We start from the raw sequence: 14,519 nt of genomic DNA, 5'->3' as shown, positions 1-14,519 counted from the left end.
TCCCCCTCTAGGCAAACTAATTTGATCTCCAAATACATCCCTCATGCGCTTTTCTGTTCCCTGTCTTCCTGAGCCACCAGCACCACTACCTGAGTCTCTCTCTATCTCATCGATTCATAAAGGCCCACCGCAATCTTTTCCCTCCTTGAAGCATTTACGATTTTCCTCCTCCTGGTCACAGCCCTCACCGAGTGTGTACTACGGAGAGTTTAGCTCACGTGACCACATTATTCTTTTTTCCTTTTCAGGCTCCTTTACCCATTGCGAGTTCCTTAGGAAAAGGCATCGTTATAAACATTCAGAAGTCTCTGGATCCCGTGGCAGTACCCAGAACAGAGCCATGCATGGCGCAATCATCCAATTAACGCTAACAGGGATCTCAAGTTCATGAATCGCCAAACCTCACCCATTCACTAAACCAGGGTTCCACCTAAATCGAATAAAAACTCATAAATTCTGTTCGCAAAAGCCTTAGATCATTTCAATTTACCTCAAGGGTGGGTTCCAAATATCGCAAATTTTATTTTAATCTACCCTAAAATTCAAAACACCCTTATGCATGAAATAGTACTGGTAGGATGCGGTAGGATACGGGGACCACAGGAAAATGAAAAATCTGGATGCCACAATGCGAGAAAACCCACGTTCACCAGAAAACAGATCTATTTCTTCATAGCCTAACGCAAGGCCAGAGAGACATGGGGTGGAGCTAAACGAAACGGCCACAGGAGAGGTGCCACAAGAGTCAGTTGGCTCTGGGTTTGCAAAAGGGTCTGACCTCAGCCTGACACCTACCTTCGTCCCCTCCCGTTCCGGCTGCAAGGGTCACGTGCGTGCTCGCCTCCGAGGCTGCTGCCATGGCTACCGCGAGCGGACTTCGCCGAAACCAAAGTGGAGTCAAAGCTGGAGTGAAGGCGGAGTGAGATCCGAGCCAGGCCGAACCGGGGGTCTGAAGAGGTACCACAGGAAAGAACCCCAACGATTCCTCCCGGAGGATTCCGGAAGCGCCGCTCACGTCGACGTCACGTGACCGACGCAGGGCGGGGTCACGCGGGTTTGTTTTGATTCCCCGGGTGTAGCAATGCAGACACGTGGCCCAGATTGTGGCCCCTTTCCCCCGTCCAGACCTAGCCATCTTTCATGTAGGCTTTTCTTAGCTTCGTTTCTGCTTCTTGTTTTTCAGTCAGGTCCTTCCTTTCCATCTGGGCTTTCTCCACCCAACAGGATTGGAGTTTTAGGAGATGATTTACTGTTTTCCAGGGCTCCGGGCGGTGGAATGGGTTTCTGCGTTCGCTTGCTCCGCAGCCGCTCTTACCAGCCTTGATACTAGGATAGCTCACGCTTCTCTTCACCTCTCTTGCCCTTCTGGCAGCAATGTGACTCCATCCGGCTTTTGTGGCTTCTCGGGAATTCGAACCTCAGGCAAAGTGTCCTCTAATTGCGTTCTCTGTGAGTCATTTGTCAATCCAGGCAAGCCAAATTGCTTGACTTAGGTTTTCAAGGACACTAACCGACAGCTGTCAGGCTTCTGGATTTGTTTACCAAAATAAACTGCTGCCTGATGAAGAGATCAACAAACCCCACCTTTCTCCTCGCTTGCTCTTTGTCTGGTCATAATAGCTGGAGAGTAATGTAGGTCACTTTTGGGTAGAAATCTTCTAATTTAAATCAGCATATCTTTATTGTTCGCCTAGTAAATGACAGGCAAAATGGGAAGAAAGATTATCCAGATCTTTCATACATATGAATGAAATCGGCAGGTTTATAATCTCCTCACTGGGTATATAAGACAAAAAGGTAATTGACAAAACTAGGCAGTACTTATTGTACACAAAAAACAAATGATTTTCTTTTGATGGCTGGCGGGTACGGGGATCTGAACCCTTGACGTTGGTGTTAAAAGGCCGTGCTCTAACCAACTGAGCTAACCGGCCAACCCGAAACAAATTATTTTCATGAGACAATCCGTTGGGATCCCATTTCACCTCATCTTATCCTATTTCGCCCTATAATTTCTGAAGTTATAAACCCAATTGAAAAAAGAAAAAGCCCAAAATAGAAGCAAGCATTAGGTTAAGTGACCAGAGGTCACCGAGTTATTAGGCACATGATGTAAACGTGGGTACTTCCTCTAGCAACCCCTGGGTTCGTTGCTCAACCTCCTCTGATACACCCTCTCTGGGAGTTCTCCTTTCCCCGGTTCAGCCGCGCTCCTCCCGGCCTTTTCATTTCCTTGTCGTCCTCTCTCCGGGACCCCGGCTCTCCTCTCTCCTGTTTCCTCGCCACCACCGGCGGCGAGGGCGGACCCCAGCCTCCTCCCCGCCTCCCCGCCGGGGAACCGGCTCGGGCGGCGCAGGCGCACCAGGCGCGGCCGGGAGGCCGAGGTCGACCGCCGCCACCTCCGTCTGCCGCTCCTCCAGCCGCTTCTGCGTGGGGCTGGTCGGCGGCGACCGGGACTGCGCCGGATAGGGGCCCCGCGGAAGTGTCGCTATGGGCTCGGGCTGGAGCAGCGAGGAGGAACGGCAGCCGCTGCTGGGGCCCGGGCTCGGGCCTGGGCCGGGGGCTGCCTGGAGAAGCCGGGAGGCGGCGGCGGCGGCGCTGCCCGCGGCGGCCCCGGGTGCCGGGCGGGTGTACGGACGCCGCTGGCTGGTGCTGCTGCTCTTCTCGCTGCTCGCGTTCGCGCAGGGCCTGGTCTGGAACACCTGGGGCCCCATCCAGAACTCGGCGTGCCAGGCCTACGGCTTCTCCAGCTGGGACATCGCGCTGCTCGTGCTGTGGGGGCCCATCGGTTTCCTGCCCTGCTTCGCGTTCATGTGGCTCCTGGACAAGAGAGGTGAGGGGGTCGGGGAGCGCCGGCCGGCGCTGTCACTCCTGGGGAGCCGGTGCCTGCCCGCGCTCCGGGACTGCCTGAGCCTCTCTCGGCTTCGTCTTCGGGGTTGTGTGAGGTGACGGAGTGTTGCTGGCATCCCATACCTGCCTTAGGAATCTTCTGTTCCCAAAGCGACAAATATGAGAAGGATGCTTTGCAAAATTTATGTTTTTATCAAGGCCTTTTATGCAACACCAGGGGTTTCAGATCATCCCCGTGCACGTGCTGTGTGTGTTTTTTACACCTGACAAAAATGACTAACGCTTTGACTTCGAAGGAATTTGGGGATGTTGAGGGTGAAAGGTCAGAAATAGACTGATGAGGCCCAGATGTAAGGAAGTAGTGAGCTGGTTTTGTATAATAGATGACTCCAGCGCAGGAAGAACTATTGGGAAACTCAGATCTGACGCTTTGGTTTCTGGAACGTGGTACAGGGCAGCTTTAAAATGTGCGTATGTGACTAGGTGGCTTTCTCAGTTGAGATTTGTGACTCCCAGATAGAGCTTGCAGGTAAATGAAGACTCTCTTTCATAGAAGGAGTACTCTAGACATCTCACTTTACCACTTGCCAGTGTGACTCTGTGAGGAGAAAAAAAAAGTATCAAGGCATTGAATTATACCACTTAAGTATGGATAAATGGTTGGTAGTGATGATCTACCTTCAAGAGGCTGTATTGCAAGATTTTAGATTTATTTCTTGGATAGTGATTGGGAACTACTTTGTATAGTTTCTGTTCGTTCGGCCTTTTATAACTTTTGTTGAAATAAGGTTTTTTTACTCCGATTGCAAAGTTGTCTTAGTCCGCTGGAGCTGCTATAAAAAAATTGTAAACTAGGTAGCTAATAAAGAACAGAAATTTATTTCTCACAGTTCTGGAGGCTGGGAAGTCCAAGATCAAGGTGTCATCAGAATCATGTCTGGTGAGGGCACACTTCCTACACAGTGGACTTTTTATTGTAACTTCACATGGGGGAAGGGGTGGAGGGATCTCTCTGGGGTATCTTTTGTAAGAGCACGAATACTATTCGTGAGTATTCATGGCACTAATACTCATATCTAATTATTTCTCAAAGGCCTCAACTCCCAGTTCCATCACCTCGGGGATTGGGATTTTAAAATTTGAATTTTAAAATACAAACATTCAGATCACAGCAAAAGTCAAGTATAGATAGGTAAAGAATTGCTATTGTCTGGTAGTAGTTAGCAGTAAAATGATCTGTTATTCAGTAAAATAGCAGGATGTTAGCAGTTATTTTCCCTTCTCCCCTCCTGACAGTTCCTTAATAGGAATCCTTGTGAACAAGACTAAGGAATTGCCGAAGGTAGAGGGTGTAAGAATCAGGATGTGTAAGATGAAGGGAACTGGGTGTGTCAAGCTTCAAAAAGAAACTTGAGGCAGATCTAGCAAAAGAGGAATTAGACTTAATATGTACGGTTCTAGAAGGAAGAACTACACTGAGTCATATTACAAAGCAGTACAAGGAAGAACCTTCTAACAATTAAAGTTATCCATCCCTAGAAGTGTGTGTCTTGACTGGTGTAGAACTTCCATATAGAACAAATACTTATGCAGAGGATGTGTGCTAGAGGCTGAGGGAGGGCTTCTTGTACTGACTGGAGATTTTCTTTGGGGTTTTTTTGTTTGCTTTCAAACTAAATTATAGACTTTATTTGGATTTCCCCAGTTATTCTACTAATGTCTTGTTTTTCTGTACTAGGATTCAGTCTAGGGTCCCATGTTGCATTTAGTTGTTATTTTTTCTTAGTCTTCTCCAATCTGTGACAATTCTTTGGTCATTCCTTAACAAGATTGGCTAAATTTAGAGGGAAATGCTATTTTTGTAGCATTTTCTGTTTATTTTATTTTTTGGTTTATCAGGAGCATTTTTCAATATTATTTTCTAAATTTAGTGGAACTTGTTTTTATGGAAGGGAAATGTTCATTTTCACCTTTCTTATTAAAATTGTATCTATTATCCATAGCTATATAAATTAGAAACTACCTATTCACTTTTATAAAATAAGTTACTTCAGGAGTAACTTATCTCTTCTTAGTTCATGTGACTGTATGGTGAGTTCAGTTTTACATTTTCCATTGGTTGAAGCAATAAAAACTAAGTTTAAAAATTGTCTCTTTTAGGAAGTAGTGTTTCTTTTCAGAAGGAGAAAGCTAATACACTTTCATAGGTTGGTTGTCCTGCTACAGGTCTCCTAACCGAACACATAGAAAGCAAGTTCTCAGCATCCTTAGGTACTAAAATATCTTGCTCCCAACAGAGTAGGTAGTTGTCTGGCCTTTGGCCATGGGTCACACCCAGCTTAGCATAGTAGACCTGTTATAATCAAGCCGAAAAGATCTGACTGAGTTTGGTTGCTCGTTGCACCAAGAGCCAATCACAGAGACAAAGAATAGTGCCAGGAAGAAGGATTTTATTTATGGCTGGGAGAACAGGTGAGCAGAATAGTAATAACAGCCCGCCTCCCTGACTGACTAAAGTTTAGAGTTTTTAAAAGGAAAAAAGGAAGGCAAGTACATGCAGGGAGGTAGTGAAGGTGGAGATGATGGGATTTGCAGGTGGCTTGAGTCAGAGGTCAGGATTCCATGATGAACAGGGTTCTTGGCATCATGGAGTCTGTGGTTGGTGGTCTGGTGAATCTAAAGTCCCTGATGTTATCTCAAAGCTGGAGTCATTATATCTTGGGAGAAAAAACTCAAAGACGGTGACCTTAGCCAAGCATCACTGGAACTTTAAAGGACCTGACTCAAACCCTTGACTAATGTGCTTGCCTAATACAGTCTTCTGTAAGCAAGGGTATAGGTTGATAATCAGCGTGGCCTTTGTTTGGAATGCCTTTGTTCAAGTAGGTTGGTTAGGAAAGTGGGAGAACAGGAGGGAGACTTAGCTCTGATATAACCCTTAAGCATGTAGAAGCTATGTGAACAGGCACAGGGAAGAAAGAGAAAACATTTCAGAGAAATCCCTATGGGGGCTTGTCTTCACAGTTATCTTACTAAGATGGGTTTTGTACCCTCCCACCCCTTTTTATTCACCAGCAAGGAGACAGAAAAGGACTAGCTAGTGAAATAATAGGAAAGCCAAGAGCAAGTGTGCCCTAGAAGCCAAGTGAAGAAGTTTCAAGGAGATGGCAACCAAATGTGTGCTGTTCGCTTGGGATATAGCCCTCACAAAGCCTACTTCTAGTGAGGAGATTCAGGCAGCAAACAAAAAAATTAAAATTTAGTATGTCAGATGGTGATAAATGCTTTGGAGGAAAATGAGCAGGGTAAAGAAGGCAAGGAATGTGATAGGGTTGTATTATACTTTACATACAGTGTCAGGGAAGGCCTCACTTATAAGATGTGTTTGAGCAGATACCTGAAGGAAAAAGGAAGGCTGACATATCAATTCTGGACAAGACTGTCTTAGGTAAAGGGGGTCCTAAACTTAGGCATATCCAGAAAAGAGCAATGAGGCCTGTGTGGCTGGAGTAAATCCAGTGAGGGAAACGGTGGAAATGAGGTCAGAGAGGCAGTGGGAGGCCGGATCATGGCCTGTGGGGCCTTGTAAGCCATTGTAAGGACATTGGCCATTAAGAGTGACGAGTGTTCACTCCATTGAAAAGCTTAGAGCTGAAGGGTAAAATAATGACTCTGCTATTGTCTTCAGAACAAGAGCCAGAGCAGGGAGACCAGTTAGGATAGTGGAATAACCCAGATGGGAGCTAATGGTGATGGTAGTGGAGGATTTGAGAAGTGGTTAGATTGCCGATATATGTTGAAAGTAGACTTGTCAGTATTTGTTGATGGATTGGATGTGGGGTGTGAAGGAAGGAGAGCAGTCTGTGTTTCACAACTTTTATAGAATAGTGCTTCGATTTACTGAGATATAGAAGATTGTGGAAGGAGCAATTTGGGGGCAGATTGCATGAAGGTTAGGGATTTGAAGTGACTATTAGACATCTGGGTGGACAAGTTAAACTGTCAGTGGATATACAAATATGGAATTCAGGGAAGAGGCCTGCACAATAAATTTGTGAGTTGTCAGCCTATAATGCTACTTAAAGTCTTGGGAATAGATGAGATCACTTGTGGGGGGTGGGGGTGTAACTTCTGAAGAGGACTGAGCCCCGGGGACATGACAACAATTAGAGGTTGGGGAGTTAAGAAAGAACCAGTAGTGAGGACTGAGAATAGAGTCTTGGATTTAGCAACATGGAGATCTTTGGTGTGCTTTAAAAGAATAGTCTCAATAGAGTGGTGGGGTGAGTTCAAAATAAAATGCAAGGGGAAGAATTGGAGATAGTGAGTGTAACTTCTTTCAGGAAGTTATGCCATAAAAGGCAGCAGAGAAGTGGGGACGTAGCCCGAGGGAATGTGGCTACTGAGGTTTTTTTTTATTAAGGTTAGAGATATTAAATCCTATCTCTGCAATGCAGTATCCTAATGGATCCAGTACAAAGGGCAAAATTGATAATGCTGGAAGCAGAGGGAGGAACTGCTGTAGCCATGTTCTTGAGTAAAGGTGGTCTTACATAGAAGTGTTGACAGCTTATTCTTCAGTAGTAACAGAAGAGAAGATAGAGTATACAAATACAGATGCAGATGGGGGGTGGTAGGGTCTTGTGGAAGTTATCTTTGCTTATGTTTCTCAGAAAATAGGAAGCAAAATTGTCACCTGACATGTTATTGAAGAGAGGAACAGCTACTGAAGAGAGGATAAGTTATGAAGCTATTTCTAGAAATGCAGAGAACATGTGGACTAGAAAATTATAGTAGGATTGTTGGGCAGCACCAAGGGCCTACTTTAAATGATTGATCATTAATTTGAAGTGATACCAGTCAGCATGGTTGTGTGTTTTCCTCCAACCTGTTCTGCTGGGCAAGTGCAGGTATGGACAGAGTTGGCAGAGAGAGAGATTTACCAGTATTACAGTTTTGCTAGGTGAATAGGACTGACGAAGGGCAGGCCAAGAGTGGAAGTTTATGTAGAGAACAATAAAACAATGGACATGGACTCTAAGCTGAGTAAAGGAGAAAAGGAAACACATGAGGTGGATGAGAAGAAGTAGTAGGCTCCAAAACTGTCATTCTTTATTGGATCAAGAATTTGTTGTTGTTAGAGTTCTATAGGGAGTGAGTGGGAAAGAGAGGAGGTCATAGTTGAGGAGTGGGGGATGCTGGAAATTGAAATTATGACATAGATGCAATTATAGTAAAGATAAGGTCAGAGTATAACCAAGAAAGTGGATGGCTGAAGTAAGGTAAAGGACACCATGGAATAAGAGGTCAGGGAACTGAGAGGCCAGGATATTGAAATGGTCATCATATGGATATTGAAATCACCAGGTTTATAAAAGGAGTAATGTCCAAAGGAGTAATAATGAGCCAAGACATCTTTAAGCAGTGAGGGTGAAAGACCTGGAGGCAGGCATATGGTGGTTTGCAGACAGCTGCAGCAAGGAGAGGTAGGTATTACAGTCAGAGAAAATTATACCAGACTGGCCATGATGGAGTAACATGAACTGGATTTATCCTTCCATCTTACACAGCTAAAAACAAAAAACAGAAAATCAAAATATATGAAACTAAATAAATTTGAAAAACAAAACAAAATATATGAAACAATGGTTTTCAGACATTAGACAACAGGCAGGGCAAGACAGTGATTGCTTCAGTTTACTGCCTGGAGAGAATATTATAGGCAGCAGCACAGATATGTGAGCCCAAACAGAGCCCAGCAGTTTTCCTAAGTTGAGGAGATAGAGGTGAGAATTCAGAGAGGCCGACATAGCTAGCTAGAATGCTTAGGGCAGAATACCAGAGAGGAGGAAGCTTCACAGAGAGAGTTCCTTTTCAGTTTTCAGCTGAGCATTGATCAGCAGATACATGTTAGGAAATTACCCAGGACTGGAGAAAGGACCACCAAAAAGGAGCAGTAAGAATAATTCCCAAAGTTCACACAAGGCTGGGAATAGTTCACATTCCCAACAGCTTGAATGGAAAAACCTCTGCAAACATACTACATATGTTGAAAAAGATAGAAGAAAGCATGAGCATGTTAAGGAGAGACAAAGAAAACATGAACCAACATTGAACTTGTAGAGATGAAAAATGTAATTAGTATCTGAGATGAAAAAAAATATATGGACAGGATTTAATAGCCATTAGACATTACAGAAGAAAAGATCAATGTAAAAAAAAAAAAAAAAAAAAAAAAAAGATCAATGTGAACTGGAAGACATAGCAATAGAAAATATCCCTGATGGAACACAGAAATGAAGAGTAAAAACAAACAAACAAAAAACCATGAATATCAGTGAGCTGTGGTACAATTTTAATTGGCATAATATACATGTAATTGGAGTCTCAGAAGGAGAAGAGTGAGGTAAGGGGGGAGGGCATGGAGTGAGATGGGGTAGTGCAAAAAAAAAAAAATCAAAGAAGTGATAACAGAAAAATTTCCAAATTTGATATCTATAAACCAACAAATATAAGAAATTCAAGAATCCCAGCAGAAGAAACATGATGAAAATGACACCAAAGCACATCATAATAGTATTGCTTAAAACCAGTGGTAAAGAGAAAATCTTAAAAGTATAGACAGAAAAAGACTGAGGAGCTCAGGGCAAAGAGAATAACAATGATCTGGAAGTGGCAGGGGAGCGGTGCCACTCAGGTGAGAGGTTTCAGTGACAGTAAGAAAGTGGAGAGTTGGTTGGAAGAGCTTGAGAATGTAGGGATTCCACTGATTGGAACTGAATGCTCCAGGAGGCATAGTGGGAAGGTTTCAGAAGTTGGGGTGGTGGCAGAGATGAAGTTAGATTGGGGGATGCAATGAAGCAATACTGGGATAAAGATAAACTGAATCTCGAATCTCTCGTGTCTGATGTAAACAGGAAAAGCAGGCATGATGGGTTTAGTCTTGATAGTCTCCAAGGTGGATTGGGGTGTCAAAGCTGTAGTGCGTAGGGAGAAGGAGGTCTTTCCAGGAGTAAACAGAGCTCGTCTTCACTCTGACTGATAAAAGTGTGGAGCCTGGGGAAGAATGGTCTTACCAGGTGAACTTTATGTCTGTAGCTTATTTTCCACTCTTCTGTTGTGGGTGGGTGTGTATGACACACACACATCCTGATTCTTTAGGCACCTGTTGTGGAGACTTCCATTCCTGTACCCAATGGGTACCTGGCAAAAGGAGTTATCTCATACATTGAAAGGAAGCTTCCTGCAGTGTCTGGATGCCATGTTTGAACAGAAATTAATTTTGTTTGTTTTTCTGACATTTTTCTAATAATACTTTTTATCAGATGGTTTTTGCATTCATATCCTAGTACTATAATGCCTTGGGGTCTATTTCTATAAATGTCCTACATGTGTCATAAGCCTATTTTTCTGGGGTCCTTATACCTCTCCTCCCTGGGTGAGTTGATAGCTTTTTGATTACATGGAGTTATAGAGTCATGCCTTGCCAAATATGAGTGACATGACGAAAGCATTCTCTTCAAGATCGATTGTCAACTGGAATGGATTAAGCAGTACTTGGAAACTATTAAAAATGTGCAGGAAAGCCAACAGTTGTAACTGTGAGGTTGCTTTAATGCAGCTTTTTACAACTTCTTCATTCTTAGAAGTTTATATTAGCTGTTATATTGTCATATATTTGATAAAAAGCATAATTGACTAGAAAAGTGTGCTAGCTTTCAGCAGTTATGATAGGAAGCCTGGTTATTGGGACCATATGGGCTATACCAATGCCCTAATGCTCGCTTTGTGGCTGCTTACCTTAATTACAAACAAAATCTTTAGAAAAAAATAAACGTCATGTAGAGCATAAGCCTTATAGTCCCACATCTATAAAATTCTATTCAATATCTCATAGGATACCCAGTATAACCTTATAAGAACAATGTTTTATCAATTTTAGGATATATATGACTGTGTATGTACTTTTCATTAATGGCACTCTATTTTCTGTGGCTATAATGTAGTTTTAAAATCTGTTCTTTTAGTAGAAGCCGTATATGAACAGTATGTACACATTACTTGTTAGAAGCACGATTCTCTATGGTATTTCTTCTGCCAAATTGTATTAATCATACTCAGATTATATAAGAATATTATAAAGTTAACTCAGTTCATATCACAAGTTATCCTCAGTGTAGCATGTGCATGCCTGATCTGGATCTCATTTATTTCCTTGCTCTGTCCGATCTGCATAATTATACTTTTGTTGACTTTCAATTTCTTTCAAGCAGAGAAGCCCTTTGAAATCCGAACATTATATGATGTTGATGGGAGGAGGGGGAAGAGGGAGGGGTGAAAGGAGACATTGGTAAAGGGACACGAAAATCAACTTACTGTATACTGATAAAGTAAAATTTAAGAAAAAACAAAAAACAAAAAAAGAAATCCAAACATTTAACCATCTACCCTCTGCAAAGAGAAAGAAAACCCTAGAAAAAAGGAAAAATTGTGTTAATCAGTGTAAGTCTATTCTCTGTGTGAAATGGTTTCAAGGTAATGTTGGATTTGGGAGAAATTTGAAGGAATGTGGCCACCTTTGCCATAGACAATATAAGCCACGTGTGGGATCTCACAAACAGTAAGATAATATTAGTCTGGTATTAACAGAAGTGTAGCATTCCAGCAATAGGAAGATACAGTTCCATTATATTTTTCTGCCATAGCTAGAATATTGTATCTATTTCTGTTTACCTTGTTTGTATATTTTTATTTTTGTACTCTTATACTTTCTTTTGCCCTATTATCCATGTGACTGACCATTGGCACACATTTTCAAAATAATTGATCATATTTGGAATACAAAATAAAAAGCTATCTGATCCACATTGTCTTCTAAAGTTCTGAGCAATGCTTTTTCTTTCTTTCTTTTTTTTAAACAGCATCATTCTATAAGTTGTGAAAACCATTGGATAAATCAAGGAAAATTAAAAGACCATTATTGTATTAATATTCAGAGAGTCCTAAAGGGCCATTTCCTATGACCCTGTAACAAGTATTATCTTGTCCTGATTTCAAGATAAAATGTGTAGTTGGCCAGTTGTTATTTTTGAGAAAACTTAAAGCAATAATCTGTCACTATACTTTTTAGGGATAGTTTAGAGTTTTTTAATTAGCAGCTTGCATTTGAAAATTAGAATTTTTATGTTAGAGATATACAACTAAAATACCTAGTCTTTTAAAATCATTTTCTATATTTTTTAGTATTATATCTGAACAAAAAACAGTCTAGATGTCCATTGTGAAAAATTAGAGCTAATAGAACTTCTTCCTCATCCTTGATATGATCATTCCAGTTTTCTATTAAAGTTAGAATAATTTCATTTTCAGCATGTAGGTTTGGTTGTTGTTGTTGTTTTTTTATATTGGGAGTTATAGAGAAAAGCCATAATATTAGAATATAATAGTATGATTTAGTTAAAAAAAAATTATTCTTAACATTGGACTTACTTAAGAGAAAATAGAAAATAAGATAAATGTTTTTGTTTCTTTTTAGGTCTTCGGGTAACTGTGCTTCTGACATCCTTCCTTATGGTGTTGGGAACTGGTCTAAGATGTGTACCTATATCAGACTTAATACTTAAAAGAAGGTAAATCCTATAAATAACTTTAAAATTTTTCCCCACATTTTTCTCTTTTGAGTATATTATATGTTTGCTTATAAGGCTTTTAGTAAACAGTTTCATTTTTAAGAAGATCAGTAGAGGATCATATTTATAGAAGCATTTGTTTTTTTTAACCTACATGATGATTAACTCAATGGACATTTATTCATTGTCATATGGAAGACACTATACTAATTGTTACGGAAATAAAAAAACAAGTTAATCTTCATGCTATCTAGGAGCTATAATAACCATGAGAAAATAATAGTATAACATGCTACATATATAATAGTGTAGTTAATGCCATAGAATAGATATAAAATTGTCCCAAGAGACTGAGAGAAGTTTTGTCTGAGGGTTTATCAAAAAGAAGAGTTCACAGAGGAGAGGGTAATTACAGTAGGCATTGAGTGATGACTAGAATTTTGGCAGCTGTAGTCAGGGGAAGGGTATTCCAGGGTGGGCAGACCACAGAAGTGAAGGCACGGAGGCAAGTAAGCATAGACCACTTCTGGGGTGAGTAGGTAGTTTCACTTGTGTACAGCAGCATTTCTGTAACTGAGGTCCATGGATTCATTTCCAGGGGGTACAAGGTATATGAAGATTTAAAAATTTTGTTTTCATTTTGGTTATAATATTAAAAATTATTTTACCAGTAAAATACAATGAAAGACGTTTTCATTGACCAGGATGTCAATTTCTTAAATTAGAGTTTTTCAAGCTGGAGTCCTTGAATGTCAACTTGAGAGCCATTGAGAAATTTTTTCCCTTTCAAAAGGACCCATAAATTACTCAAGTTTTGAAGACACTGGTCTACAGATTAAGGTGTAAGAATGAGATATAATGAGATGAGGTTAGAAAAGGGTAATTGATTATGAAGGATCTTGATGCCATCCTGTAGAATTCTACTTTCCTCACGAGGCAGTTGTGAGCCATGTAGGCTCTTTTTTTTCCCCCCACATATTTACTTTTTATTGAATTTGTCAATGTTAGAGTTCTTGCACTGCCAAAACATGCTTGAGAATTCAAAGAAATGGTACAATGGACAGTCTCATTTATCCATATTGTATATTAAAACTTGATTCATGTGCATTTTGATAATTTCACAGTCTTTTAAAAAGTCATAACAAGTGCTAGAATTTAAATCTGCTGCAGGTCTTCAGATTTCTAGTACAGTATGCCATTAAATAACACCTCCACGTATTCATCTTAGTTCATTCCTCAATAACGTAACACCCAATAAAATCTTGCTGGAAATAAAATGCATACTTTTCAGGGAATATATGTGGTTCAAGGTCCAAGAGATTATTTGTTAAGATTTTTGGTTCCCAAATGAAGTCTTCTGTTTAACCAAGAATCCATTTGTTTCTCATTTAATCATCCCACTTCCCCTTGGCTGGCTCAGTTACTCACCCAAATGTATCAGAAGGTAGGCCACCTGCCTGCCATCTCAAATAATGCCAACATTATTGCCCAGAAGTGGTTGGCAGGTCCTGTCAGGAGAATACTGTAACCCTCTTAGGAGTCTAATTCCTGCACTGACACTTCCATCAAGACTGAATTCCTACAGGAAAGTGCTCCCACATCAGGATAGCTTTACTCACCCATCTGCTTCAATTTATCCAGTAGCAAGTCTGCACCTCCTGCATTTGGCAAAGGGATTCATTACAGAGAAACCCAGACTCTGCCCCAAGTGATCACATACCACCTTGAAATATTTCTATTGAACCACAGACACAAAACTAGGAAATTGCCAGACCATCTTATTAGGTGAAAAGATACTTTTCAGTATTCTTGGGTAGCTTCTTCATGTCCCTTTTAAAGACTAAAAACTACTGGATAGCTTAAGCTGTAATTATTAAAAACAGAAGTGCTATATCACCTGTCTTTCGCCCTGACTCTGCAAAAGAACAACATAAAGACATACCAAAAGGTTGATAATAGAGCTAGCTGGGACAACCACTGCATCTATAGAACACCCAATACCTTAAAATTTAGGGCACAAGTTTGTAATGAATTTTTATT

At 41.1% G+C, this 14,519-nt stretch overlaps 2 protein-coding genes across 4 annotated transcripts in view; one reads left to right on the top strand and one right to left on the bottom strand.

The window, feature by feature from the left end:
- HSPBAP1 (HSPB1 associated protein 1) overlaps positions 1-2,482 on the bottom strand; it is a 53,583-nt gene extending 51,101 nt beyond the window's left edge. For all 3 annotated transcript variants that reach the window (XM_063112569.1, XM_063112573.1, XM_063112581.1), the window contains exon 1: positions 796-2,482. In XM_063112569.1, coding sequence (XP_062968639.1) covers positions 796-1,135 — 340 coding nt within the window. In that variant the 5' untranslated portion in view covers positions 1,136-2,482. The remainder of the gene's footprint in view (positions 1-795) is intronic.
- The window catches only part of SLC49A4 (solute carrier family 49 member 4), a 72,050-nt gene continuing 59,673 nt past the window's right edge, over positions 2,143-14,519 (top strand). The window contains exons 1-2 of the mRNA XM_063112591.1: positions 2,143-2,833; positions 12,386-12,479. Coding sequence (XP_062968661.1) covers positions 2,491-2,833; positions 12,386-12,479 — 437 coding nt within the window. The 5' untranslated portion in view covers positions 2,143-2,490. The remainder of the gene's footprint in view (positions 2,834-12,385; positions 12,480-14,519) is intronic.

This window comes from Cynocephalus volans, chromosome 1 (assembly GCF_027409185.1).
Source record: "Cynocephalus volans isolate mCynVol1 chromosome 1, mCynVol1.pri, whole genome shotgun sequence".
Taxonomy (NCBI): Eukaryota; Metazoa; Chordata; class Mammalia; order Dermoptera; family Cynocephalidae; genus Cynocephalus; species Cynocephalus volans.
This window is presented reverse-complemented; position numbering and strand designations above follow the sequence as displayed.